This window comes from Rissa tridactyla, chromosome 9 (assembly GCF_028500815.1).
Source record: "Rissa tridactyla isolate bRisTri1 chromosome 9, bRisTri1.patW.cur.20221130, whole genome shotgun sequence".
In the NCBI taxonomy this organism is placed as follows: Eukaryota; Metazoa; Chordata; class Aves; order Charadriiformes; family Laridae; genus Rissa; species Rissa tridactyla.
In genome coordinates this window covers 618,325-641,834 of record NC_071474.1, presented here as the reverse complement: position 1 = coordinate 641,834, position 23,510 = coordinate 618,325, and the positions used below count along the sequence as shown (strand labels likewise).

General features: G+C 66.2%; 4 protein-coding genes across 5 annotated transcripts; 1 reads left to right on the top strand and 3 right to left on the bottom strand.

The window, feature by feature from the left end:
- Positions 1 to 58: 58 nt before the first annotated feature.
- PRC1 (protein regulator of cytokinesis 1) lies at positions 59 to 7,965 on the top strand. Of its 2 annotated transcripts, none has more exons than XM_054213894.1 (14): positions 59 to 366; positions 640 to 772; positions 1,128 to 1,250; positions 1,597 to 1,830; positions 1,913 to 2,083; positions 2,357 to 2,506; positions 2,943 to 3,090; positions 3,303 to 3,439; positions 3,722 to 3,817; positions 3,960 to 4,106; positions 4,525 to 4,635; positions 4,945 to 5,055; positions 5,539 to 5,724; positions 6,846 to 7,964. In XM_054213894.1, the coding sequence occupies exons 1-14, from the start codon at positions 356 to 358 to the stop codon at positions 6,918 to 6,920; spliced, it is 1,833 nt and encodes a 610-aa protein (XP_054069869.1). In that variant the 5' UTR covers positions 59 to 355; the 3' UTR covers positions 6,921 to 7,964. The 2 variants fall into 2 exon arrangements, with proteins under 2 accessions (XP_054069869.1, XP_054069867.1); XM_054213892.1 differs by having other exon boundaries at positions 229 to 366; positions 4,525 to 4,626; positions 6,846 to 7,965.
- Positions 7,966 to 8,210: 245 nt separating this feature from the next.
- RCCD1 (RCC1 domain containing 1) lies at positions 8,211 to 13,211 on the bottom strand. Its single transcript, XM_054213896.1, is given in 8 exon segments — positions 8,211 to 8,488; positions 8,750 to 8,779; positions 8,923 to 9,075; positions 9,176 to 9,280; positions 9,499 to 9,620; positions 11,749 to 11,837; positions 11,839 to 12,107; positions 13,052 to 13,211. Coding segments are annotated over 8 exon segments (1,068 nt in total). The 5' UTR covers positions 13,209 to 13,211; the 3' UTR covers positions 8,211 to 8,345.
- Positions 13,212 to 13,314: 103 nt separating this feature from the next.
- UNC45A (unc-45 myosin chaperone A) lies at positions 13,315 to 21,041 on the bottom strand. Its single transcript, XM_054215303.1, has 20 exons — positions 20,966 to 21,041; positions 20,523 to 20,681; positions 19,810 to 19,846; positions 19,540 to 19,715; positions 19,340 to 19,432; positions 18,911 to 19,078; positions 17,946 to 18,114; positions 17,525 to 17,695; positions 17,223 to 17,394; positions 16,696 to 16,996; positions 16,439 to 16,533; positions 16,218 to 16,359; positions 15,899 to 16,039; positions 15,553 to 15,680; positions 15,309 to 15,375; positions 15,034 to 15,147; positions 14,582 to 14,697; positions 14,349 to 14,466; positions 14,097 to 14,252; positions 13,315 to 13,853 (listed from the first exon to the last, which is right to left on the bottom strand). Exons 1-20 carry the CDS (start codon positions 20,975 to 20,977, stop codon positions 13,593 to 13,595), a joined length of 2,796 nt encoding a protein of 931 aa, XP_054071278.1. The 5' UTR covers positions 20,978 to 21,041; the 3' UTR covers positions 13,315 to 13,592.
- A 294-nt stretch (positions 21,042 to 21,335) lies between these two features.
- Positions 21,336 to 22,568, bottom strand: LOC128914912 (protein shisa-like-1a; the record flags this gene model as incomplete). The annotated part of the gene is made up of 3 exons (XM_054214623.1): positions 22,502 to 22,568; positions 21,621 to 21,834; positions 21,336 to 21,462 (listed from the first exon to the last, which is right to left on the bottom strand). Coding segments are annotated over exons 1-3 (408 nt in total), but the record flags the coding sequence as incomplete, so codon positions are not given.
- Between the last annotated feature and the right edge of the window lie 942 nt (positions 22,569 to 23,510).

Sequence of the window (23,510 nt, the reverse complement as noted above, 5' to 3'; positions counted from 1 at the left end):
GACGGGGCGGGGGGGGTGTCACGCACCAGGTCACGTGGTTGCTGTCAAGTACTGAGCGCCGTTACGCGTACAAACACGGAGGTGCCGGCTCGGTTGTGATTGGTTAAAATGCCCGAAAGCTTCTCGCTGCCATTGGCTGGCGGCCGGCTTGGGGCGGGACAGAAAAAGCTTAACGGAGAGGGTGCGGCCCGACGGGCGGTTGTGGGCGGGGCTCGCGGTGACGCGGTCGCTGGCGGCAGCCAATCAGAGCGTCCGGCAGCGCCTTTTGAATCGGCGGAGCGAGCGGTGGGCGCGGGTCGGTACACACCGGGGCGGATCGGATCGGAGCGGAGCGGATCGGAGCGGAGCGGCCGCCATGAGGAAGAGGTGCGGACCGGGGCGCGCTGGGGACCGGGGCGGGAGGGCGGTGGGGGGCCGGGGCCGCAGATGGCAGACTGGTGGGGACGCGGAAGCCAGGGCGGTGGCCGGCGGGGACCGGGACGGGGTATGAGAGGGCGGCGGGGAGCTGGGAGCCGGGATGGCGCGGAGCAGTGGGGACCGGGACGGGAGGGCGACGGAGAGCCGGGAGCGGGCGGCAGCGTCCCGGGCCCCCGGCCCCGTCCGGCGGCCGCTGATGCCGGCGCGCCCCTATGCCCTCAGTGAGATACTGGCGGCCGAGACCGTGTCGTGCCTGAACCAAGCCATGGCGGTGCTGCAGGACATCTGGGACGAGATCGGCATCCCCGAGAAGCAGCAGCTGGAGCGCACCGAGGCCGTCAAGAAGCACATCGAGGTGAGGGGGGCGGGGGGTACCGGGCCCGCTCGCCGCTGGGCCTGCGGCTGCAGCTCGCTCAGAAGCACTCCCGGGCCAGGCTGCGAGTGCGGGGCCAGCCCGGGCTAGTGGCAGCACCTGGGGGCACAACCAGCCCGGGCTAGTGGCAGCACCGGGGGCACCACCGTGCCTCTGTCCTCACCCCCCACAGCCCAGTCCTGCAGGCCCCCATGCTGCCCACCCCTTCCCATGGCCCTTTCTCTCCTTGGCCCCACTAATTCTCCATCCCCGGCCACACTGGCCCGCCCGGCCTCCCTGCGCGTCCCCTCTGGCGCTCTCTCCCCGCGGGCTGCCTCTAACCTCGCCTGTGCCACAGAGTCTTCTGGACATGATGATCTCCGAGGAGAAGAACCTGAAGGAGTATCTGTTGAACAGCATTGCTGTCTGTCGGAAGGAGCTTGACACCCTCCACAGGGAGCTCCAGCTGGCCCCCTTTGAGGTAAGGTATCGCTTTTCACTCCTGGGATCCTGCTGGCAACAGTCTTCTGCTGCCTGGCCTCTGCCCGGGTGTCTCGGTGAGGCGCAAGCGAGACGCCTGCTCAAAGCCACTCTTTCTGAGGCTCGGTGGAGCAGAAGGCTTTATGGCTTCTTGCTGGTGGGGCTCGGGCAGACGTTGGCGAGGGGGGCAGGTGACTTGCAGCGTCTCATCTGGTGCTGCTGCATTTGCACCTTCCTGGGGAACATCTTGTTCAGAGCTAGGGCTTGCATCCCAGGTCGTTGTTTAAGAAGCCTTAAATATGTAAGTTAGGCCTGCGAGAACAGAGCTGATTTCTGGACTCTTCCAGGTGGAGGAACAAGGTACCATTCTGCAGATGGAGAAGGATTTGCGTGCCCGCGTGCAAGTGCTGTTAAAGCAGAAAAGGGACAGGAAGCAGGAGCTGGAAAGTCTGCAAGAACGAGATCGAGACTTGTGCGACATCCTCTGCACAGCCCCGTTCCGCATTGACAGCAATGCCGTGCCCAGCCTGGAGGACCTGGATCGTTACAGGCGCCACTTGGCCTCCCTGAGCACTGAGAAGGTGGGCAGAGAGGGGGTGAGGATCTCCCCGGGGGCAGCACGCGAGGTGCTCGCTGGTTTCTAATGCCACGTGTCGCCTCCAGGAGCAAAGGCAAGAACAGTTTGTCAGCACCAAGCAGCAAATCATCCTCCTTATGGAGGAGCTGGACCGCAGTCCGGACACAAGCTTTGAGCAGGACGTGGTGTGCAAGGATGATGAAGCCTTCTGTTTGTCCGAGGACAACATCGCTGCCCTCCAGAACCTGCTGCAGCAGGTATGTTGGCACACCCAGGCAGCGCTGCCTGGTGCAACCTGGGGAGCTGTGGAGGCTGTCGGTGGGCCCGGACAGGAGCTGGCACTGCCGTGTGAAGAGCGACTGCTGGGTTCCCAGCAAGGCTGTGCATTAGAACATCCTTGCGGGAGCTTTTGCCAGGAGATCCTGGAAGATGAGCGAGTGGCTCTGCTGGGTGCAGCAGAGCACAGAGCCTCCTCGTGCCCCTCGGGGCCGGGCTGGGCTGGTGCTGACCCTCTGCCCTCCCTCCCATAGCTGGAAGCCCAGCGATCCCAGAACGAAGCTGCGTGCACGGAGCTGCGCTCCAGAATCACTCTGCTTTGGGAAAGGCTGCAGGTTCCTGTGGAGGAGAGGGAGTCTTCTGCGGTGCACATGACTGGATCCAGTACCAAAACCAGGAAAGCTGTAAGGATCCTCCTGTGCCTTTTGGGTGGGGAGACAAGAGCTATGGTCACTTATGTTTAGCATGATCCCAATAATCTTCATTAGCGTGTGCAGGGTGTGAACTTTAATATGCATTTCATGGATAATGAGGCAAAGGTCAACACTGGGCATGGCCTCTCTTTTGGAGAAACAGCTCGTCCTTCACGGGAGGAAAAACAGGGCTGTTCTGTTTCTCTAAAACTGATCTTTCTCTTTCTCACAAGATACAAGTAGGTGTTGGCTTTGTCGGCTCCTTGAGCAGAAGGCCTGGTACTGCGAGTGTTTGGGACACGAAAAGTCTCTTCAGGCCGCTTCGTTTAGGAGAAATTACGAGCGCCCCTTACAGAGATAAATCCTGTTCTGCTCCTTTTCTTCTCATGCTGCCTTATCTGAGTCTGTGCTCTAATCTTGTTGGCAGCTGCAGTTGGAAGTGGACCATCTGGAGGAGCTGAAGCTGCAGAACATGAAATCTGTGATTCAGGCAATCCGGGAAGAGCTGGCTGACTACTGGGACAAGTGCTTCTATGGTCAGAAGCAGAGGGAAGACTTCAGCCCCTATTATGATGGTGGGTGCTGGCTCTTTCTGCGCCGACTCCCCTGTGGGAGCTGCAGGCTGCCGAGAAGGGCTGCCCTCAGCTCGCAGGGGCCTCCTGAGGTGGGACGTGGGGTGGAGGAGGAGTAGCACAGGATGGGGTTTGCACAAGGGTTTACACAGGGGTTTGCATGAGGGTTCGTGGGGGGTTCAGTGTTGCTGAATGTGCTGTTGTATCCTCTCCAGAGGACTATACGGAGACCCTGCTCGAGCTCCACGATGCTGAGGTGAAGAAGATGAAGAGCCACTATGAAACACACAAAGATCTGTTTGTGGCTGTCCAGAAATGGGAGGAGAACTGGAAGCTGTTCCTGGAGCTGGAGGTATTGTCCGTGCAGGAAGGCGCTCTGCCCGGCCCCATGGTGGGTCACTGGGCAGCACATGCCTCCGCTCCCACGTGCCGAGCGCTGCTGGGAAAGACCAGGGAGGCACTAGGAAATACGGTGGGTCGGCGGGGTGCTGTTTCTGGAGCACTGGTGTGGTTTGTGACGGGGGGCTGCGCAGCAGGGATGGCTTCCTCCAGGGGCTGTGTCCTGCGGGGCGTAGGTTGGGCTGTGGGACCGGGTGGTGTGTTTGGTTCTCTCCTGACCTCCCTTCGGCCCTAGAGGAAAGCAACTGACCCCAGTCGCTACACCAACCGCGGGGGGAATCTGCTGAAAGAAGAGAAGCAGCGAGCAAAGCTGCTGAAGACGCTTTCCAAGGTAGGTTCATCCCGCGAGCAGAAGCCATAGTCCCGGGCAGGCCGTCCTGTTGCTGGCTGAGGGGAAGCCCAGCACTTGGAGCCAGCAAGGGCTGTCTCTGGCCGTGGAGCTGCCTCTCCATGTACCCTCATGTCCTCATCAGCTGCAGGAGCAGCTGGAGAGCAGAGTCCAGGCCTGGGAGCAGGAGCAGGAGGGACCTTTCCTGGTGAAGGGACAGCAGTTCATGGAGTTCGTGAGGGAGCAGTGGCAGCTGTACCACCTGGAGAAAGAGAAGGAGAAACAGGAGCGGGTGAGTGCCCAGCTGAGTGTGCCGCCTCCTGGCCCGGAGGAGCCCCTGCTGCGTCGAGCGCCCACCCGCCTGTGGGTGACCGTGCCCCGTACAGGTGCGGAGCTGCCCCAGCGCTGCCGGGGGCTCGCTGTCCTCTCGCTCCCTGCCCGCAAGTGGCTCTGCATGCGGTCGCCTGTCTCTGACAGCGGGACTGGGTCCATTGCTATCGGCGTCTGTGTGTGTTGAGCCCTGTTCTTGTCCCCTGCTTGGCTCTGGATTCCTGTAAATCTCCGCTGAAATAGCGGCTGCTCGGCCGTGCCGCAGGCTGTCCGCAGGGTATCGCCCGCGGGCGGGAGCCTGCCCTTCCCCTGGCGGCGAGCGGCGGGAGGCTCTGCGCCGCTCCCCTGCTCGCCTTTGTAAGCGTGGATCTCTTGCGCAGCAACTGAAGAAAAGCCGCCAGATTGAGGCAGAGATGATGTACGGAAGCACCCCTCGGACACCCGCCAAGCGTCGGATGCACAGCCCCCACATGCTTGGCAAAGTAAGGAAGGTAAACTGTCTGTGCGAAGCAGCTTAGACGTGCTGGGAGCTGAGCGCTGCCCTTAGATTAGAGCCCTGCCTTGGCCGAGGCAGGTCTCGGTCCCGCGGGGAGGGCTCGGGGGGCTGCGGCAGCGTAGTGGAAGCAGGGCAGGGCCCAGGCCAGGGGCACCTCTCTTCTCCCTGGGGACAACCGGCCTCTCGCACTGTGGTGCTCTGGAGGCAGAAGGCTCTGCGCAGCCGGGGCCTCCGCCTTGGTTTCCCTGGCGCGGGGCAGCCGCTGGTTCCTCCCGTGATGTGCGTGCTCTGCTTTTCCCCTCAGCTCAATGGCACTTCCATCTCCAGCGTCACACCCAACGCCACCGTTCGTTCAGTTTTTGGGGGAACCACCTACCACTCGCCAACGTTTTGTTTCCCACCTTCCAGAGGGAAGGTAAGGAGCTTTCCAGGGCCTCCCTGCCCAGCAGGGTGGGCTGGGGAAGAGATGAGTGAGCTGGGACGGCACAGCTCCAACCGCTCTCTCGCTGTGCTTCCCTGCCTCCCCTGCCAAGCTCCTGGGGCGCAAAAGCCTCTGTTAGTCTGTAGCCTGCTGTGCTGGGCTGCCGTGATCCTGGCAGGATATTTCTGGGACCTGAGGGGGGAGGAGGAGGAGGAGGAGGGTAGTAACAGCATTCGGGAAATCTTCCAGCCCATATTTCTAGCGTAACTGTTCCTCTGTGCTGAGCCTGCAGCTTGGGGGACCTTCAAAACGCGGGTGTGGTGCTGTACGTTTCCAGGATCAGAATTCGGCCCTAGACCCCGGAGGGCTCCTGGAGCTTGAAACTCTCCTGGCTCCGCAGAGGGACAGGCGCCACGGCTCTCCTAGCTCTGTCTACTTGATTCTTGCGTCCCATCTAACTGTCACTTCTTCCCATAGTTTGGCCAGGCTCGGACTCCCAACTGCATGGCTGCGAAGCCGCCCCGTCCCAGGCACAGGGAGCAGAACAAGGAGAACATGTCCCAGCCCAACGGAGCCAACGTGGGCGGTGGATGCACCCCCACAACTCCTGGCCGGCATAACCGCAGCATTATTTCTGTTGCCAGCACCTATTCCGAGTTTGAGGTAACTCACCCCCCCTCACTGGGCAGCACAGGGGGCTCCCCCCTGCCAGAGCACCCCAAGGGGCTCGGCTCCGCACCGCCCTCCCCCTGTCCCTGCGACCAGCGGCTCTTCCTGCCCGTGCCCGTGGCAGCAGATCTCTCAGCTCTACGGCAAGAACTTAAAATTGAGGTCTGGGGGCTGAGGCCAAGCACTGCTCGTGTCACACAAAGGCCCTGAGCAGCTCCGTGGGGAGGGCAACGCACAGGAGAAACCCTGGTGTGGGGGACACCTCCCAGCCCCAGGCAGGGGCAAAGCCCGCTGTGGCCCTGCAGCAGCCCCCCAGCAGCGACGCAGCCCCTCTCCCGCCGTGGGTCTGTCTCCAGCTGCTTGAGCAAAGTCTCCCGCCCGCCCCCGAGGCCGTTGATGCAGCGTGTCCTGGGGGCGGTGGTGGTTCCCAGCCTTTCCAGGGGCTGTGGCCTGGGCAGCTGGCAGCAGCAGCAGCGCTCTATCCCTGTCCTAACCCCCGCAGCGGGAGAGGGCCGGGGGGGTGTCTCCTGCCCTGTCCCCCAGGCAGGGGAAGCCTTTTTCTGCTGCTTGCAGGGGCTCATCAGGCACACGCTTGTGTGGGATGCTGCTTGCTGTCCCCCTGAGCTGAGCCTGCAAAGGGACCCCGGCATCTGCCCCTCCTTTTGGGCTGGTCTCTGCAGTGGGGCTGGGGGGTGCCCCGACTGCTGACGGGGGGTGCTTTCTGCCGATGGATGGGGCTTTGCCAGCGCTGGCCCGATGGAGGTCTTTCACTGGCCTCTGCCCTTCCATTAGGATGGGCTGAGCCCAAGTTTAACATCTTCTGCCACTAGAAAGCCACGAGCGTCCCTTCCGTGTGTTTGGGCAACACCTACTCCTGCCTCTGGGAAGCTGAGGGGCTCGGAGTTCTTTCCCAGCTGCTCAATGCTCACGCTTTCCTGCTCTCTTCTGAAGCAAGCCGGGGTTGGGAGCCCAAAGAAGCAAGTAGGACCAGCCTGGTTGCCCTCTTTGGTGGCCTGGAGCCGTTCCTGCTTTCCTAGAGAGTCACGGAGCAGCAGCTCTCTCCCCGCTGCCCCCTCTCTCACCTCATCCCCGTCTCCCGCTTCTTGTTTCCGCAGCGTAAATTTTCGAAGGCGTCCAACTCTGACAGCTCCTGTGTCCTGAACTCCACCACCACCCATGCCTTCTGCTGAGCTCCCGCCTGCTGCTCCAGCTGCTCGTAGTGGTAGTGAGTCCCTGCTCCGGCAGAGCACGGCGCACCCCTGCCCCAGGAGCCCTGTGCCGCAGGGTTAACCTCTCCTGGCTCCCAGGTGTTTCTCGGGCCAGCCTGGCTCTGCGGGGCAGGGGCTCCCTGCCTGCCAGGGCAGGGCCTGCACGGGATGGTTTTTTTTTTGGAAAAAAATATATACTGCTTTTACTGGGGGAATTATTGAAAATCTTTTTAATAAAAGATTTGAGTAGGCAGTCGTGTTAGGGTAGCGCAGGGGTGGGCGCTGGCTTCTGCTGCAGCCCGCCCGCCTGGGGCGAGTGTTGGTGCTTGGCTGCGGGGGCTCGGCCTTGCTGGGCATCCTCGGGGACAGACAGGACTATTTCAGAGAGCTGGCCTCAGTGCCTTTTGCCACAGGCTCTTTTTCCCCTCCATGTTTCTGTAGCTGTTGTCCATCAGCATCTTCCTTTTTCAACATCGAAGCATGCTTACTCCAGTGAGGGCTGCCTCTCCCCTACAGGCTTAGCTTTTTTCCCTTACCTGGGAGGCTGGGGGGGGTCCCTGGGGGTGAGCAGCAGCCTGGGAGGAGCAGCGAACCCCACCGGGCATCCTCCTGCAGCCCTGCTGGCCCCGCCACCCCCCTGCCCCATCCCTGAGCCGGGGAGGGCAGAGCCTGCGCTGGGGAGAGCCCGAGCACACGTTACACCTTCCCTGCCATGGTGAAGGGGGCAACTTGTCCCACCGCCCTCCCCCTGCTTCAGCTGCGGGAGACAGCCCTGGGCACGCGCGGGGGCCTGTTTGCACTTTCACTAACAAACCTCTGTGTGTATGTGTCTGTCCCTGATTATGTCTAATTTGCACCTTGTTATCACTACAGCCCCCACTCGCTGTTATTTATTCTCCAGGTTCTGTCCCCTTGTTTTATGACTTTCTATACTGTTCATGGGCATAATAAATATACGTGTCCGCAGCCCCTGCTGCTGGTGTGTGCGTGGGGTGACCTGGTGGGGCAGGGGAGCGGCAGAGGGTCGGGAATGGCTCTGGAGGGGCTGGTGGAGGGTCAGATGGGGCTCCAGAGGGGCCGGGAACATCCTTTGTACGCAGCACAAAGCACCACCACAGCCCTTATGGAAAAGCAGATGTAATAAATACGTTCAGCCCTCCCTCGGTTGTCCTTAGCACTTGCGTAGCTGCAGCCCGGGCAGGGTCAGGCACAGCCCAGCTCCAGGGGCTGAGTTCAGTTCACCGTGGGCTAAACCCGGCTGATCCTGGCCTGAGGGGCCCCCGGCGCCATCCCTGGGGACAGAGCCGGGCTGGGGCCGGTCTCACCAGCAGACGTGCAGGAGCAGAGCTCGCCCGTGTCTTCCTCGCCGCAAGCAGCCGTGGGGGGTGGGGGGGGACTTTGGGCCCCTCATGGCTCCAGCACATGGACGTAGGTGGTCCAGGGCCCGCACACCACTTCCTCTGCCTGCAAGCCCTCGGCCACCAGGTACTCGACGCGACGCGGCTGGTCCGAGCTGCTGTTGTCCCCGTGTCCCAGCTGCCCGTATTTGCCTGCGGACACCACAGTCGTGCCACGGTGTGGCCTCGGCCCTCGCGGGGCGATGGCTCCCCAGGCCTTTGGGGACCAGGGAGGAAATGTGAGAGCACCCCGGTACGAACGGCTGCGGCTGGGAACCCGCGGAAGAGCTCTGCTATGAAACCTCACAGCGATAAAATAAATCATTATACAAGTAATAGCAGCCAAGGGTAAGGCAGCGGCAAACAAAAGCTGGTCCTGGGGGGTGTCCATCCCAGAGCAAAGGCACCACTTACCCCAGCCCCAGGTGTAGAGCTCCCCGCCTCCTGCAAAGGGGACAGACGGCCCCCGTCAGCCAGCGCCGGGGGCTGCTGGCTCCCGGGGAGCCCCAGCCCCCCTCAGCCACCCCATGCGTCACCGAGGGCCGCAGTGCCACCCGCCACCCCGCTGGCAAGAGCCGGGCACTCACGTGTGACGACGGCCGTGTGCCGGGACCCGCAGCTGACCTCGGTGACCTCCAGGTCCTGCGGCAGATCCAGCAACGCCGGGAACGCCTGGATGGAAATGAACGCGGTGCCCTCGGCAGCCGGCTGCTCCCGACGGGGCGTCAGCATGGTGTCCCCTGGGGACGAGCCCACCCTCAGCTCCCGGCAGTGACCGGGCCCCGCTGAGAGCTGCTGGCACCGCCTGCATCCGCAGGGCCCGACGGGCAGCATCCTCACCTGCACCCGCGTCCCCGTCCTGCGCCCGCTCTTCTGCCAGCGCCTTGGAGGGCAGAGCCAGCTGCCCTGACTCATTCCAGCCCCACACATAGAGGTCTCCGGCCTCTGCGGGACGGGGAGCATCGGGGGCGGGCCCCGGAGCAGAGCTCAGCCCTGCACCGTGCTGTGGCGGCTGGGTGCTCCGGGGGCACCAGCACTGACCGTGTGTGGCACGGCACCGGGCACTGGGCTGCCCCGGCACCAGGGGCATGGGACAGCCCCAGCACGGGGACGGGTCCTGCCGCCGGCCGCCCCGACCACCCGCACCCAGCATGGCCCCTCACCGCTGACGCTGGCCGAATGCCACCCGCCGGCCGCCACTGCCTGCATCGGCACGCCCGCCAACGCCTCCACCAGCCGCGGCTGCAGCTCCGACTCCAGCGTCCCGTGGCCGAGCTGCCCGTGCCTGTGGGGAGACACACACGGACAGACATTCATCCGTCCATCATCTCCCGCACCCCATTGCCCTCCAGCCCTCATCCAAGCCCCTGCTGCCCGAGTTGCTGCCGTGTCCCAAAGGCCGGGGGTGCAGCGGGGGGGCCCCAAGCCTGGAAGTGAAACCAGGGGATCCCACCGGGGGCAAGCTGGGCTTGTGTGTGGGGTGGTGGCACCAGCCGACACAAGGAGCATTTCATGCGGCAGGCACACAAGGCAGGTAGGGCCGTGGGCCCTGGACCCACAAGCTGAGATGTGAGAAAAACCCTCCCTGCGTGGGCAAGCCAATGATTCAGGCAGAGGTGGGTTTTTTTTTTTTCCCCCCCCACTCTATTTTGTTCGTCTTCAACAGCAGAGCAGGAATCTCAGGCATGGTCGATAAGGTGCCCCAAGTCCTTCCAGGCCTGCTTTATCTCAGTGCAGGCGTTCTACTTGTCGAGCACATAAGACTAAACAACAGTGTGATGTATGAGTTTTCCAGCACCGCGCACGCGAGTCCCTTGTGCATGTTTACCGTCCTCCTCACTGATCTGCCATCGCTTTCCCACAGTGCTGCAGCCACTGACCTTTATCATCCTGCACCATAGTGCTGGGTACAACAGGGGCAGTGCAGGGGGCCAGACCCGGCGGGGGGGGGGGGGTGGGTGGGGGTTGTTACTTGTCTGGTTACCCTAAAACCTGCAGCAGCTTCACCCAGAAGGGACTTGCAGGGACCCCAGTGGTCACCCAGAGAGACCTGAGTGTCCTCAGAGGCTGCCCTGGCAGGGCCACAAGCCAGAAGAACCCACAGGAGCTGCAGCCCCACCACCGACAGAGGAGAGGGGGCTGCCTGGGGGCCCATGGGCCAGTGAGGGTGGGAGGGGTGCGTGGGGACCGGGGGGGCATGGCAGGGCCAGCACACCCCAGAAGCAGTGACCCAGGCTGCCTGCACTGGGGGTGTGGGGGGGACGTGCTGGCACTCAGAGGGACCGGCCATGGGCGCAGGGGGACACACTGTGCAGTGGGGGGGGGGGGGGGGCAGGGGGGGAAGAGGCAGGCAGCTGGGGGAGGTGGGGGGGGGGGGGGGCAGGGGGGGAAGAGGCAGGCAGCTGGGGGAGGTGCGGTGGGTGGGGGGTATGTCTGGGAGCACCCTCCAGCAAGAGCACACCCATCAGCAATGATGGAGGAGCCCGAGATTGCTTAGTGACAGTGTGAGACATGTCAAATTTGGGTACAAGTAGCAAAACTGGGCCCAACAGGACAGAGTATCGGGGATGACCCACCGGCCCCCCATCGCACCGCTGGGCTGAAGAGGTGGTATGGGGGAGCCGAGCCAAGATGGACTCGCACCCTGACGCCAAGTGATGCAGGAGGGTAAGGAGGGATGGGCCTGCACCCCAACACCCCAACACCCCTGGCCCTGCCGCACCCCCCAGCCCCGGCCCTGAGCCCCTCTGCGCCCCCCAGCCCCCCGTCCCTGGCACCAGGCAGCGTGGCAAGGTAAGGAGGGACAGACTTGCGCTCTAACACCAGGCGGTGCAGGAGGGAAAGGAGAAAGGGCTGTAACAGTTGTATGTAATCAACATCGCTTAAGAGTTATTAATTGTAGCTCAATAATTACATGCAACAGCATGAAGACTAACAGGATCATGAAGCGATGAGCGGTGTGTTCACTAGTCAATTAGTTTACTGATTGGGTAATTGCTTCATTACGTTATTTTACTGTGTTGACTAATCAGCACTACAGAGACTTGAACCTTGAGCCTGCAAGCTAATGCGGGGGGGGGGACTCAGCCCCTGAGGTGACCCCCAGCATCCTCTCATCTGCATCCCCCGCATCCCCTCCCGTATCCCCCCATCCTCCCCAGCGTCCTTTTTGCCCCCCCACAACGTTCTCTCTTCGTCCCCTCCCCGGGACGCTCAGCCCCCGTCCCCGCATCCCCTCGGCCCCGCCTGCCGCAGCCTTCCCTCCCGACCGCCCCCCGACCCCGCTGCCCGCCTCCTCCCGCTCCCCCCCCGCGCCCCCGTCATACCCCCCGCACCCCTCCCGTCCCCACCCCGTCCCTTGCGCCCTTCCCGCGGTGGGTACCCTGTGTCCGCGCCCCCCGCCCCGCGCTCACCTGCCGCCGCCCCACGCGTGGACCTGCCCGGCGTCGCCCAGCGCCAGGGCGTGTTCGTGGCCCAGGGCGAGCCGGCGGGCGCGCACCCCCCGCGGGCAGCGGGGCGAAGAAGGGCGGCCGCGGGGTGGCGAAGCCGCCGCCGGGCAGCAGCGGCAGCGGCGCGGGGCGGCGGGGCTCCGGCGGCAGGGCCCGGCTCCAGGCGGGCTCCCCCCGCAGCTCGCCCCGCAGCGCCGCCGCCCGCCGCCAGGCGCGCGCCCCCGCCGGGCCCCGCAGCACCAGGTGCGTCTCGGAGGGCAGCGCCTCGGCCCAGCCCCGCAGCCGCCGCCGCAGCCCCGCGCTCCGCAGCTCCAGCCCCGCGCCTGCCGCAGCCGCGCCGTCAGCGCCCGGGCGCGGGGCGGGGAGGGGGGGACCGGTAATGGGGGAGGACGGACGGGGACGGGGACGTCCCGGGGAGACCGGCACTGGGGGGACACGGGGACATCCCGAGGGTCGGGGAAGGGAGACCGGCACGGGACGGGGGGGGCGGGCGGAGAAGGGGACATCCCGGGGGGGCGGGCACCGGAGGGACACGGGAACATCCCAGGGCGATGGGGACAGGGAGGGGGGGGACCGGCACTGGAGGGGACACAGGGACTTCCCGGGGAGACCGGCACTGGGGGGACACGGGGACATCCCGAGGGGCGGGGAGGGGGGGACCGGTAATGGGGGGGGACGGACGGGGACGTCCCGGGGAGACCGGCACTGAGGGGACACGGGGACATCCCAGGGCGATGGGGACAGGGAGGGGGGACCGGCACTGGAGGGGACATGGGGACTTCCCGGGGAGACCGACACTAGGGGGACACCGGGACATCCCGGGGGCACCGGCATTGCGGGGGGACGACGCGACATCCCGGAGGGACGGGGACTTCCCAGGGGGACCGGCGCGGGGAGGAGCGGGGGGAACATCCCGGGGGGACTGGCACCGCCGAGGAGGGGGGAGCATCTCAGGGGACGCGGACATCCGGGGGGGACCGTCACCGCTGGGGGGCGGGGGGGCGCATCCCGGGGACACCCGGCAGCACCGGCATCGCGGGGACCCCCGCACACACACACGTGTCCCGTGGGGACCAGCACCGCCGGGCGGGAGGGGGAAGGCGGGGACATCCCGGGGGAACCGGGGCTAAGGGAGACTGGGGGGCTCCATCGCGGGGGTCCGGCATCAGGGGACGGGGCGGACCGGGACGGCGGGGGATGAAGCGGGGAACGGGGCCCCGCCGCGCCGGGGCAGCGCGGGGGAACCGGGCACCCGGCGGGCGCTCACCGGTCTCCACCACCAGGTAGCTCCAGGCGGGCCACAGGCGGCGGATCCCCTCGGGGCCCGACTCCAGCCGCCGCGGCCCCGGGCCCGGGCCCGGCTCCCCCGCCGCCTCCTCCGTGCTGAAGCCGAAGACGAGCCAGGCGAGGCGCGGAGCCGCCATGGCGGGGCGGGCGGGGCCTGGGCCGGGGCGGGAGGGGCCTGGGCCGGGCGGGAGGGGCCGGGAGCGGGCGGCAGAGGGAGGGACAGACAGAGGCCGGGCCGTGGTCCAAGAGCAGCTTTAGTGCGGTGACACCGGGCGGGCCCCCCCGCCATACCGGGCCCAACGGCGCAGGGCCCCGGGCCGGCCCCCCCGGTTAAGGCAGTCGGTGGTGGTGGCAGCGGCGAGCCCCATCCTCCCCCCGGCCCCGGGGCGGCAGCCGTGTCCCCGGGGCAGCAGCGTGCCAGCCCCCGTGGGCAGCCGTGTCCCTGTGTCCCCGGCCGGGGACGGCGGTGCCGGAGCAGCAGTGAAACCAGCCCGCGCAGCGTGCTCAGCCCCGGCTGGCCCTCACTCCTGGCCGGGGTTAGGCTTGATGAGGCCGTAAGCCACGGCCTGCGCCAGGCTATCCTTGGCCGCCTGGGCCACGCGCGGCTTGTCCTTGTCCTTGGCCAGCACCGAGAGGATCTCCAGCATCTCGCTAGCCATGAGCTGCTCAGCCACCTCCCGCTCGGCCGCCATCATGTTCATCACCACCACGGCCCCGCGGTGCTGCAGCTCCACGCTGGGGCTCAGCAGCAGGGCCTGCAGGATCTCCAGCCAGTGCACCGTCTGCGGGGGAACGGGGCCACCCTCAGCACTGCCCCCTACGAGAGGGGGGCCAGCTCCCCACCACCCTGATGGCCCCCAAGACCCTCAGCCCTGGCTCAGAGTCAGGCTGAGGCCAGCACGGGTTGCTCCGTCTCCCAGGGCCAGTGCTGGGACACAGCCCTAGGGCACCAGGAGAGGTTATATGGGACCCTGGGTGCTGTCCCAGGCAGCCCAGGTGCCCCAACCCCACCGCTGTGTACTCACCACCTGGGGGATGCGCTTGCAGATGGGGGGGTGCAGGGCAGTCAGCATGGCCAGGGTCCCCGAGGCTGCCCGCCGCAGCTTCTCATCCTCCTCCCCGCTGTACAGGACCATCAGCTTCAGCCGGTCACTGCCCTCGGCCAGGAACAGCTCCTGCACCTGCAGAGGAGGAGGAGGAGGAGGAGAAGGGGGCAGTGGGGGTACGGGGGCCAGCAGCCCGGGCAGAGGCCCGGCCCACCCCAGCCTGGTCCTCACCTCCTTGCTCATGGCCATGTTGCACATGCACTCCGTGGCAGCCAGCCGGATCAGCTCGTGCTCCTCAAACATGTACCCCTCGATCATGGGCACAGCCTTCTCCTTCAGGATCTTCTGCCTGCGGCGGGGCGTGCGTGAGCACTCCCTGCCCAGGCCAGCACACCTCCGGCACAGACAGGGACACACAGGCCCCCCTCTCCCCTCCCGCCCAGTCCAGCTCCGCTGGCCCCTACCGCAGCCTCTCGCTGATGCCAGCCAGGTTGGTTAACGCCATCAGCCCCTCGAAGTTCTCCAGGCCTGTGCGCTGAAGGTGCAGAAGGCTTACCAGGGGTCGGATCACCTCGTAGATCTGCGCAGAGAGCAGGGCAGGGCTCAAGCCCTGAGCGAGGGGCAAGGACTCTGCACCCTGTGGAGCAGGGGGTGCAGGGAGCCCCGAGCCCAGCCCAAAGGCAGAGCGGCTCCTGTGGCCAGGTCTAGGCCATGGGGCCCTTGTGGGGAACACCAGGGGTCTTGCCACCTCCTGCTCCCCAGGGAAGGGCACACTCGTGCCAGCAGTTCCTGCGGTGCGGAGGGGGGGCGTCTGTGTCCACTGCTGCTCCCACGTAAGCCCCTGCGCAGCCCCGACTGCCCCCACAGGGCCCCTGCTTGGCAGATCCATCCCCCAGCCCACAGCAGCGACACTCACCCGCTCTCCAGGGAACGCCATCTCCGGGTTGGAGGTGATGGTGATCTTGGCCAGGGCCTGAGCTGCCTTGGTCTGCCCCACCTCGGTGCCCTCCAGGGACAGCGGGATGAGAGCCTGCAGGCGCAGACACAGCAGCCAGTCCTGCAGCCAGCTCGGAGGAGCCCCAGCTTCCCCATATCTCCTGAACGAGGGAGCCAGTGCCGTCCCCCGCCAGACCACAGCCCTCCCCAGAGCCCCACTGAGTGGCGCAGGCACAGTGGGTCCTGTCCCCTCACCTTGCCTCCTCCTTGTGCGACCACACCGCCCCGGTCCTCCGCCTCCTCCACCAGCGCCAGGAACACTCTAGGGACAAAGTGAGAGCACCTGGAGCACCCAGACACCCACAGCATGCCCAGGCTGCACGGGACTCCCGGACATCCCCTTTCTTCTCCTGGGAGCTTGCACTCACCACAGGCACCAGCAGGACACCGGGAGCCTCAGAACCCAGCCCTCTCCCTGCCACCCCCCGCACGCCCGTACCTGGAGATCAGCTCCCGGCAGGAGTTGGTGAGCGCCGGGTTCTCGCTCTTCACCATGCAGGCCAGAGCAGACACCACACCAGCCGCCAGCAGCTTCCGCACCCGGCGCTTCACGAAGTCCGGCTTGTCCTGTCCCAGAGGCAGGGTCACCACTCAGCTCGGTGGCACTAGTTTGCCACCTGCCGCCATGCGCTGTGAAGTCTCCCACCTCACCCCTGAAGGCCCCAGGACACCCTGTCCCCACTCAGGACCCCTGGCTCTGTCCCCAAACCATGACACGCACCCACACGCTCTCCTCTGGAGCCAGGGCTCCCAGCAGCTCCCGAGAAGGGCCGTGCCCTGCTCACCTTGGGGTGCTGCTCCGGAATGTGCTGCTTGGCGTACTTGGCCAGCTCCAGCATCTGGGGGTCCGGCTCCTCATGGTCATAGCTGTTGGTGCAGTTCACTAGCGTGGAGGCGACGGCGTAGAGCACGCTCCTGTCCTCCGACTGCAGCGATAATGGGGCACCCATCACACCCCCGACGGGGAGAACAGGCCAGAGCTCGAGCCCACCCAGCACCACTGGGCCCTTCCACACACCCCAGCCCCACAACCCCCTCCGCCACGTTTCCCCAGTGCCAGGGTGCCCACCAGCCTGGGTCCCTGCCGCAGCGCTCAGCACGCACCTTGGCCAGGTGGAACATGGCCTGCATCGCTGCCTTGTCCTCCACGAACTCCTCCTTGACATCCGCGTCGAAGGTGAGGTAGGCCAGGCCCTCCACCGCCCAGCGCCGCGTGCCCGCATCGATCGTCTCATTGCAGAGCCACCTGTCAAGAGGGGCCCGGTGAGCCCTGGCCGTGGGGCACCCTGCCCAGCCCCCCCTCCCACACACCCCGCAGCACTCACTTGCGGCACTGCTTGGCCAATTTCATCGTGGAGCCCTCGGCAAACTGCTTCATGCTGAAGTCCGTGCCTCCGGCGGATCCCAGCTTGCAGAGACCCTGCATCCAGGAGCAGAGCGTCAGAGCCCGGATGGCCACGGTCACCCCAACGCACCTCCAAGAGCCCCCCTAGCAGGGAGGGGAGAGCGCTGCGGACCCTGCAGCTACAGCCTGCCCAGCACCACCGCCCCTCCTGTCCCGCTGTGCTCCCATCACACTCACCACCAGCGCCCGGATGCGGATGCTGTCCCTCTCGCTGTGCTTGTAGATCTCCTTGAGCAGGCTGACGCCGTTGGCAGTGATAAAGGAGGCACGTTTGGCCTTGTCGGCAGCGTGGATCAGCGCCTCCACTGCTACCAGCTGGTGGGCCTCAGAGACGGAGGCGCAGAGGGACAGCACGCTGTCCATGATTCCCTCCAGCTCCAGTACCCTGTTCCCAGCATCCGAGGGGCCCTGCAGCAGGCACGACACCGTCTGGATGGCCCGCAGCTTCCCAGCCAGCTCATGCCCTTCGAACCAGCTCCTGCAGAAGACCACCGGGAAGGATAAGGCTGATCCCACCCACCGCCTTCAGCCACACACAGCCCCACCTGCTGAACCCCTGCACGGCAGGTCGCTGGTGGGTCTGTAATCTGCTTCTATCACCAAGAACAAAAAGATCTGGGGATAGGGGGGCTGCCACTTCCCCAGAGGGCTGCTAGCTGTATGGGACTGAATCCGCCTTCTGCCCCAGGGACACCCGTGCTCACCTAACGTAGTCCTCGCACAAGTGGTGGAAGTTCTCCCTCTCAGCATCACATTTCAGGTCATCATAAAGCTTGCTCAGCAGAACGGAGGCGCTCATCCGGCTGTTCTCTGTCACAGGCAGGCTGCCCGGGGTGCCGCACACTGTGCTCCCCACCTCCAGGATCTTCTTCAGGCCTAGGAGGACATGGAGGTCAAACACCCACTGAAGAGCAAAAGGGGGTGCACAGGTGGAGCCAAGGTGCGTGCCACCCCGAGGCAGAGGGGCGCGATGCCCCAGCGGGACGCTGCAGGCTGTTCTGCTCACCCTGGTCGATCACCCAGAGGCTCATGCTGTTGTTGGTCTCCTTCGGCGACTTCCTGGGCACCACCTTGATGAGCAGGTTGAGAGCGTTGTCACGGCCGTGCGCAGAGGCCCCTTCCAGAGCTAACAGCTCCAGCAGGTGCTTGATCAGCAGTTTCAGGTCCTTGGAGGAATCTTCCAGAAGAGATGGTGCCCAGCAGTCAGCACCCTGGGCACAGGCCTCACCCCTGCCGTGGTGCGGCTGGCAGGAGACACTGCCATGACCAGGGGTTCCTGCCTCCCAGCTCAACCTTGTATTAGCCCTGGACCAGAGCCCCGGCTCTGCAGCAGGGAGCAGTGACAAGGCGGGCAGCGGGAGAAGAACCTCAGCACCCCTCCAAGGCGCGCTCCCCACCCCACGCCAGCCGGGGCAGCAGGCACTCACCCAGCACCACCGCATCCTCCTTGCCACGGAAATCCTTCTGCAGCCCCTCCTTCAGGGAATCAAACATCACGTGCAGAAGATTGCAGGCAGCCAGGGAAACCTGCTCATGCTCCACACCCAGCACCGCCGAGAGACGAGGGGCCCCCAGCTCTGCCAGGATGGCCATGGTCTGCAGGTACAAGCACAGCTGTCTGCTGGAGACTCCAGGGAAGCCTTGGCACATTATCAGGACAGTTCCTTGTCATAGAATCATAGAATGGTTTGGGTTGGGAGGGACCTTAAAGACCATCCAGTTCCAACCCCCCTGCCCCGGGCAGGGACACCTCCCACCAGCCCAGGTTGCTCCAAGCCCCGTCCAGCCTGGCCTTGAACCCCTCCAGGGATGGGGCAGCCACAGCTTCTCTGGGCAACCTGGGCCAGGGGCTCACCACCCTCACAGCAAAGAACTTCTTCCTGAGATCTCATCTAAATTTCCCCTCTTTTAGTTTAAAACTATTACCCCTCATCCTCTTGCTATACTCCCTTATAAAGAGCCCCCCCCATCCTTCCTGTAGCCCCCTTTAGGTACTGGAAGGCTGCTCTAAGGCCTCCGCGGAGCCTTCTCTTCTTCAGGCTGAACAACCCCAACTGTCTCAGCCTGTCTTCATAGGAGAGGTACTCCAGCCCTCAGAGCATCTTCATGGCCCTCCTCTGGACCCATTCGAACAGGTCCGTGTCCTTCTTATATTGCAGACTCCAAAGCTGGACGCAGTACTCCAGGTGGGGTCTCACCAGAGCAGAGTGGAGGGGTAGAATCACCTCCCTCGACCTGCTGGCCACTCTCCTCTGCTCGGCAGAGCTGCAGCCAGATGCAGGCGGAGGTCAGCAGCCCTCCCCTGCCTGGCTCCCTTCGCAGCCTCCTCAACATTGACTTCCCCTGGGCCAGGCCCTGTCATGCAGGAGAGCTGGGCTATGTTTGGACCTACCCGGGAGCGGTGCCCGGAGCACAGCCCCACCAGGGTGCGCAGGGCCGCCAGCATCAGGTCAGCCTTGGCCGTGTCGAGCAGCTGCGTCAGCAGCCGCACACCGTCGCTTTGGAAGATTTTCTCTGCTCCAGCCTCCTCTCTTGCCAGCACAATCAGGTTCTGTGCAGCCTGGGAAAGGAGAGTTGTGTCTGGGTCACCTGCCCACCAGAACGCAGCCCACCATGCACAGGAAACCTCCTTGTGTGACGCAGCTGGCCAGCCGCAGGCAATCCCGTTTGGCACTCCCAATCTCCAGGGAGCATGTACTGCTGGCAGGACGCTTGGCCTTCCCTAGGCAGCACCCTTCATCCTGCAGCGCTGACCTGGGAGTACCATTCCTCTCCCCCCTGCCATCCAACCATGTCACCCTCCGCTCCCCTGAGCTCAGACCTTTTGCTTCTTGTCCGCGTCCTTTTCTTCAGAATCCAGCAAGATCTGGAACATCTGTTCCACCTTTGAGTCCGTGCAGGACATGGTCTTCATCTGAGACAGAGCAGGAAGAGCAGCTCAGCCCTCACCCTCTCCTCAGCCCTCCGCACCCACGGAGGGGCCACAGCAGCAGCAGCCCCACATGCTGCCGCCCTGCTCACCTTCTCGTGCATGCTGCTCCCCAGGGCACGCAGGGCCTCCTGGAAGGCCTTGTTCTTGGGCTCCAGGCTCACGCACCGCTGCAGGTCACTGACAGCCTGGTCCAGGCGGCCCAGCTTCTGCAGCGCCTGGCTCCGACGGAACAGCGCCTTCATGTCCCGGCCGTCGGCTTCAATGGCTGTGAGGAGCGGGGGATCTATCACAGAGCCTCTGGACTGCCTGGACAGGCAGCACATAGAGGCTGGTCCCCTGCCAGCCACCACTGACAGTACCTTTAGATGCATCAGCCTCCGCCTTGGCATAGTCCTCCTGCAGAGAGAGACAGTCAGTGAGAGGGAAATGCCTGACATGCTGCCCATGCAGGCCTCGCTCAGCCCAGCCTGCTGTGGGCAGAGGCAGCACCCACCACTTTTAGAAAGAAGAGCAGGGAAAGGACTGCGGGGTTTGAGAATGGGAACAGTGTCACTGAAGACACCGAGCCAGCTCAGCAGGACATCCCATCCTTCCCAGAACGCAATCCTCATGGGGTCCCCGAAGAGCCCTAAGGGCCCCCTGATACTTTTTGAGTGCTCCCAGTCCACCCGAACACCTGAAGTTCCTTGTATTTTGCCTTGCCTCAGAGATAGTTCTATGGTGGGAGATGAGAGTCCCTGTGACCGCCTGGGGAACTGCCCCAGAGCCTAGGCACAGCCCAGACATGGATGGGAGAGCCCTGCCCAGGCCCTGGCGTCCCCCTAGGGGCACGGGCTAGCACAGGACAGCGGGCAGGGCCAGGAGAAGAGGTGAGCAGAGGAAACACCTGACAGCGTCCTGCCCAGGGACGGACACCACCCTGCCCGGGGACCGAGAGGGCCTCCCAGCGCAGGCGCCGCGGCTGGCGAAGGCGGAGTGGCCGTAGCAGCCGCCAGCAGCACAGCCCCAGCAGGCCGGGGCGGCCGGGCAGGTCGCTGCAGGCGCCGCGGTGACGCACCCTCCCGGCTCTCACCAGCTTCAGGTAGCAGGCGGCCCGGTTGCGGTGCAGCACGGCTCGCTCCGGCCCGGCGTCGCAGAGGCTCAGCGCCCGCGTGTAGGCGGCGAGGGCCGCGGCGTGGTCCCCCGCCTGGAAGAGCGCGTTGCCCCGCTCCCGCAGCTGCCCCGCCGTCACCTGCCGACGGACACCGGCTGGGACAGGCCCGCCGGGGGTGGGCACGGCCCTGGCCCCCGCACGGGCGGCTGCCCCGGGGAGGGGCCCGGGACGGGGCCCCTGGGACAGAGCCCGGCGACGGGCCCCGGCCACCGGCCCCTCCGGCGCCCTGGGCCTGGCCCCGGCAGCCGCCGCCGCCCCGCTCCCCCGGCCCGGCCGCGGCGGCCGCCGTCCCCGAGCCCCCGGCGGCCGCCGTCCCCGCCCCGGCCGGTCCCGTCCCGCCCCGGCCGCCGGGCCCCGCTCACCGCCTCCTCCATCGCGCCTCGCTCGCCCTGCCCGTGACGTCACCGCCGATCGCCCGGGGAACCCGGACGCCACCGCCCGCGTCACGTGCCGGGGGAGGGGGCGATGGCGGAAGGGGCGGGGCGGGGGAGCCGCCATCACCGCCCCCCGGGGCCGCCCCCGCCCGCCCGCGACCTCGTCCGTGTGTCCCCGCGTGTCCCCGCACGTCCCGTTCCCGCGTTCCCTCCCCCCCGTGTGGCACCCCCTCCCCGCACCCCCCCCCCACGCCCGCAGACCCCCTCAGCACACCCGGCCGGGGGGCGCCGGGCCGGCGGCACCGGGGGGCAGCCGGGAGCGGGGCCAGGGCCCCCCGGGGCGGGCGCGGGGCGGGCGGCGGGCGCGGGGCAGGAGGCGGCCGAGGCGACAGCGCCGGGTCCGGTAGAAGTGGAAGAGGTCGACGGCCATGAGGAGGAGGATGAGGAGGCCGTAGAGCCCCACGAAGGGCAGGGCCAGCGGGTTCCTGCGGGGGGGACACACCTCACACCACGGCCCCCACACCGTCACCCCTGCGCTTCGGGCCCCGGGGTGACACCACGCCAGCCCCCGCAGCCGTGCTGCCCCCTCCCAGGCACCGCGGCCCCAGCCCGAGCACCGCAGCCGGGCCGCAGCCCCACTCACCGGAGGAGGCCGGGGGGGGCCAGGCTGGAGAGGTTCACCCCGGTGATGGCCTCCAGGGCCAGCTGGGAGCAGCAGGACTTGAGGGCGAGCGGGCTGGCCTGGCAGCAGTAGCGGTGGCCAGCAGGGTCGGTCAGCCGCGGGCAGTAGAAGCCGGGGTGGTAGCGGCCGTCGGGGCCCGCGTAGCCCTCGCAGAGGTGCAGGTTCTGCACCGAGACTGCGGCCAGGAGCCGGGGCTCAGCCCCCGCCGCCCGGGGCCACAAAGCCCATGAACAGGGCAGGCGCGGGGCTGCGCCGTGGGGAGTCGGGGTGGCGGCAGCCAGCGCGGTGCCGGTGGGAACAGGCTGACAGCTCCAGAGAGGTGGCCCTTGCAGGGACACCGTGGAGCGGAGCCTTCCCCAGCCCCAGCAGGGATGGGCTGGGAGCGCCCCGGCCCCATGGGGCCTTGCCGCCATGGCACAGGAGCCCCCGGATCGTCCCTGGGGGTGGGCTCGGGTTGCAGCTGGGGTCCAGCCCGATGGGCAGCACCGGCTGAGCACAGCCCCCACCCGGCACTGCCTGCTGGTGGCCCTGGCCCCATGTGTGCCGTGACCTCCGGTGCTCGCTATGGTCCCGGCAAGGGCAAACACGGGCAAGGAGTGTGATGGCGGAAGAGGGGAGGGGAAAGCCCCCATCTCCCCATGCTGAACCTCCTCCCATTCCCCACCACTCCACCGGGACAGCCCCAGCACCACCAGCCACCATCCCCAGTGTGGACCACCACCACCCAGCACAGACCCCCCAGGCTCCATCATGGGCCAGCGGGGAGCAGCCCACAAGGGAAAAGGCCCCAGCAGGGACAAGGACAGGCTCAGGGAGCAGCAGGGGCGGGAGCGGTGCTGTACCTGTCCCAAGGAGGCCGGGGCACAGAGCCGTGGCGAGGAGCAGCCGGAGCAGGAGCCCACCCGGCATCTTCCCTAGGCAGAGGCAGCTCTGGCTCCGGCAGAGGCAGAAACCACAGCCCCTCCTGCTCCCGCCTCCATCGCGGCCCATCAAGAGCGGCTTGGAGCCATTAGAGCCTCCTGCACTTGCTGCCCGCTCCGCAGGGACCGGGGCGGGAGCATCGCTAATGAGCTTCTCCGGGGCCAAGTGCGGGACAAGAGGCGCCTTCCTCACCCGGCAGCAGGCACCGACCGCCGGGTCCCTGGGCCCCGGTCGGGCACCTCAGCCTGTCTGGGGATTTCAGCATCGCGGGCGAGAGCCACAGGCCAGGCTGGGTGTGGGCCGAGCGCCTGGCCCTGGGGCTGTGGTGGGCAGGCTGTGCCGCAGCCCCTCGGCAGCCCAGCCCCAGGGGGCAGCGGGCCCTGTGCCAGCAGCCTGGCCCCCCGCCAGCCATGCCATTAGCCCAGCTCCAGCAGAGCCACGGGTGGTACGCTGTGCCAGCACAGGGCTGTGGTCCCCCGCTCCCCGGCACAGCCCCGCAGCGTGCTCGCACCCCCAGCCGAGCACAAGGCCTGGGGTCCTGCCCTGCTGTGCCGCCCTGGGGCAGTGCGAAGGTCCGAGCTGCCAGGGCTGCTCCGTGCCGGCTCCACGCACTCTGACCGTTCTTGGGGCCGTGGCCAAGGAGGCTGTGCGGCAGCAGAGACACAGCTCAGCCAGCACCACCTCCTCACCAGCCCTCCCTGAGGCCCTCTCTGCCCACACCCCTTCGAAGTAATTAGCCCCGGGGGGGTGAGGGGAGCGCGGCAGCCCCTGCGGTCCCCACAGCAACCAGGAGGATGCTCCCAGTGACATGGCTTCCCGCAGTCCCTGGGGCACTGCGGACCAGCCGGCCATGCTCCCCAGGCACCAGAGCATCACAGCTGGTGAGGGCTTCGCACCGCTCCCTCTCAGCCCGCTCTGGAAAACCGGGCA

Coding starts and splice junctions, on each gene's coding strand:
- PRC1 (XM_054213894.1), top strand. Junction 2,084..2,356: donor TCCAGAACCTGCTGCAGCAG/GTATGTTGGCAC, acceptor TCCCTCCCATAG/CTGGAAGCCCAGCGATCCCA. Junction 4,107..4,524: donor AGAAGGAGAAACAGGAGCGG/GTGAGTGCCCAG, acceptor TCTCTTGCGCAG/CAACTGAAGAAAAGCCGCCA.
- UNC45A (XM_054215303.1), bottom strand. Junction 19,847..20,522: donor CCGCCTGCTACCTGAAGCTG/GTGAGAGCCGGG, acceptor CTCTCTCTGCAG/GAGGACTATGCCAAGGCGGA. Junction 19,716..19,809: donor GGAGGCTGATGCATCTAAAG/GTACTGTCAGTG, acceptor CGCTCCTCACAG/CCATTGAAGCCGACGGCCGG.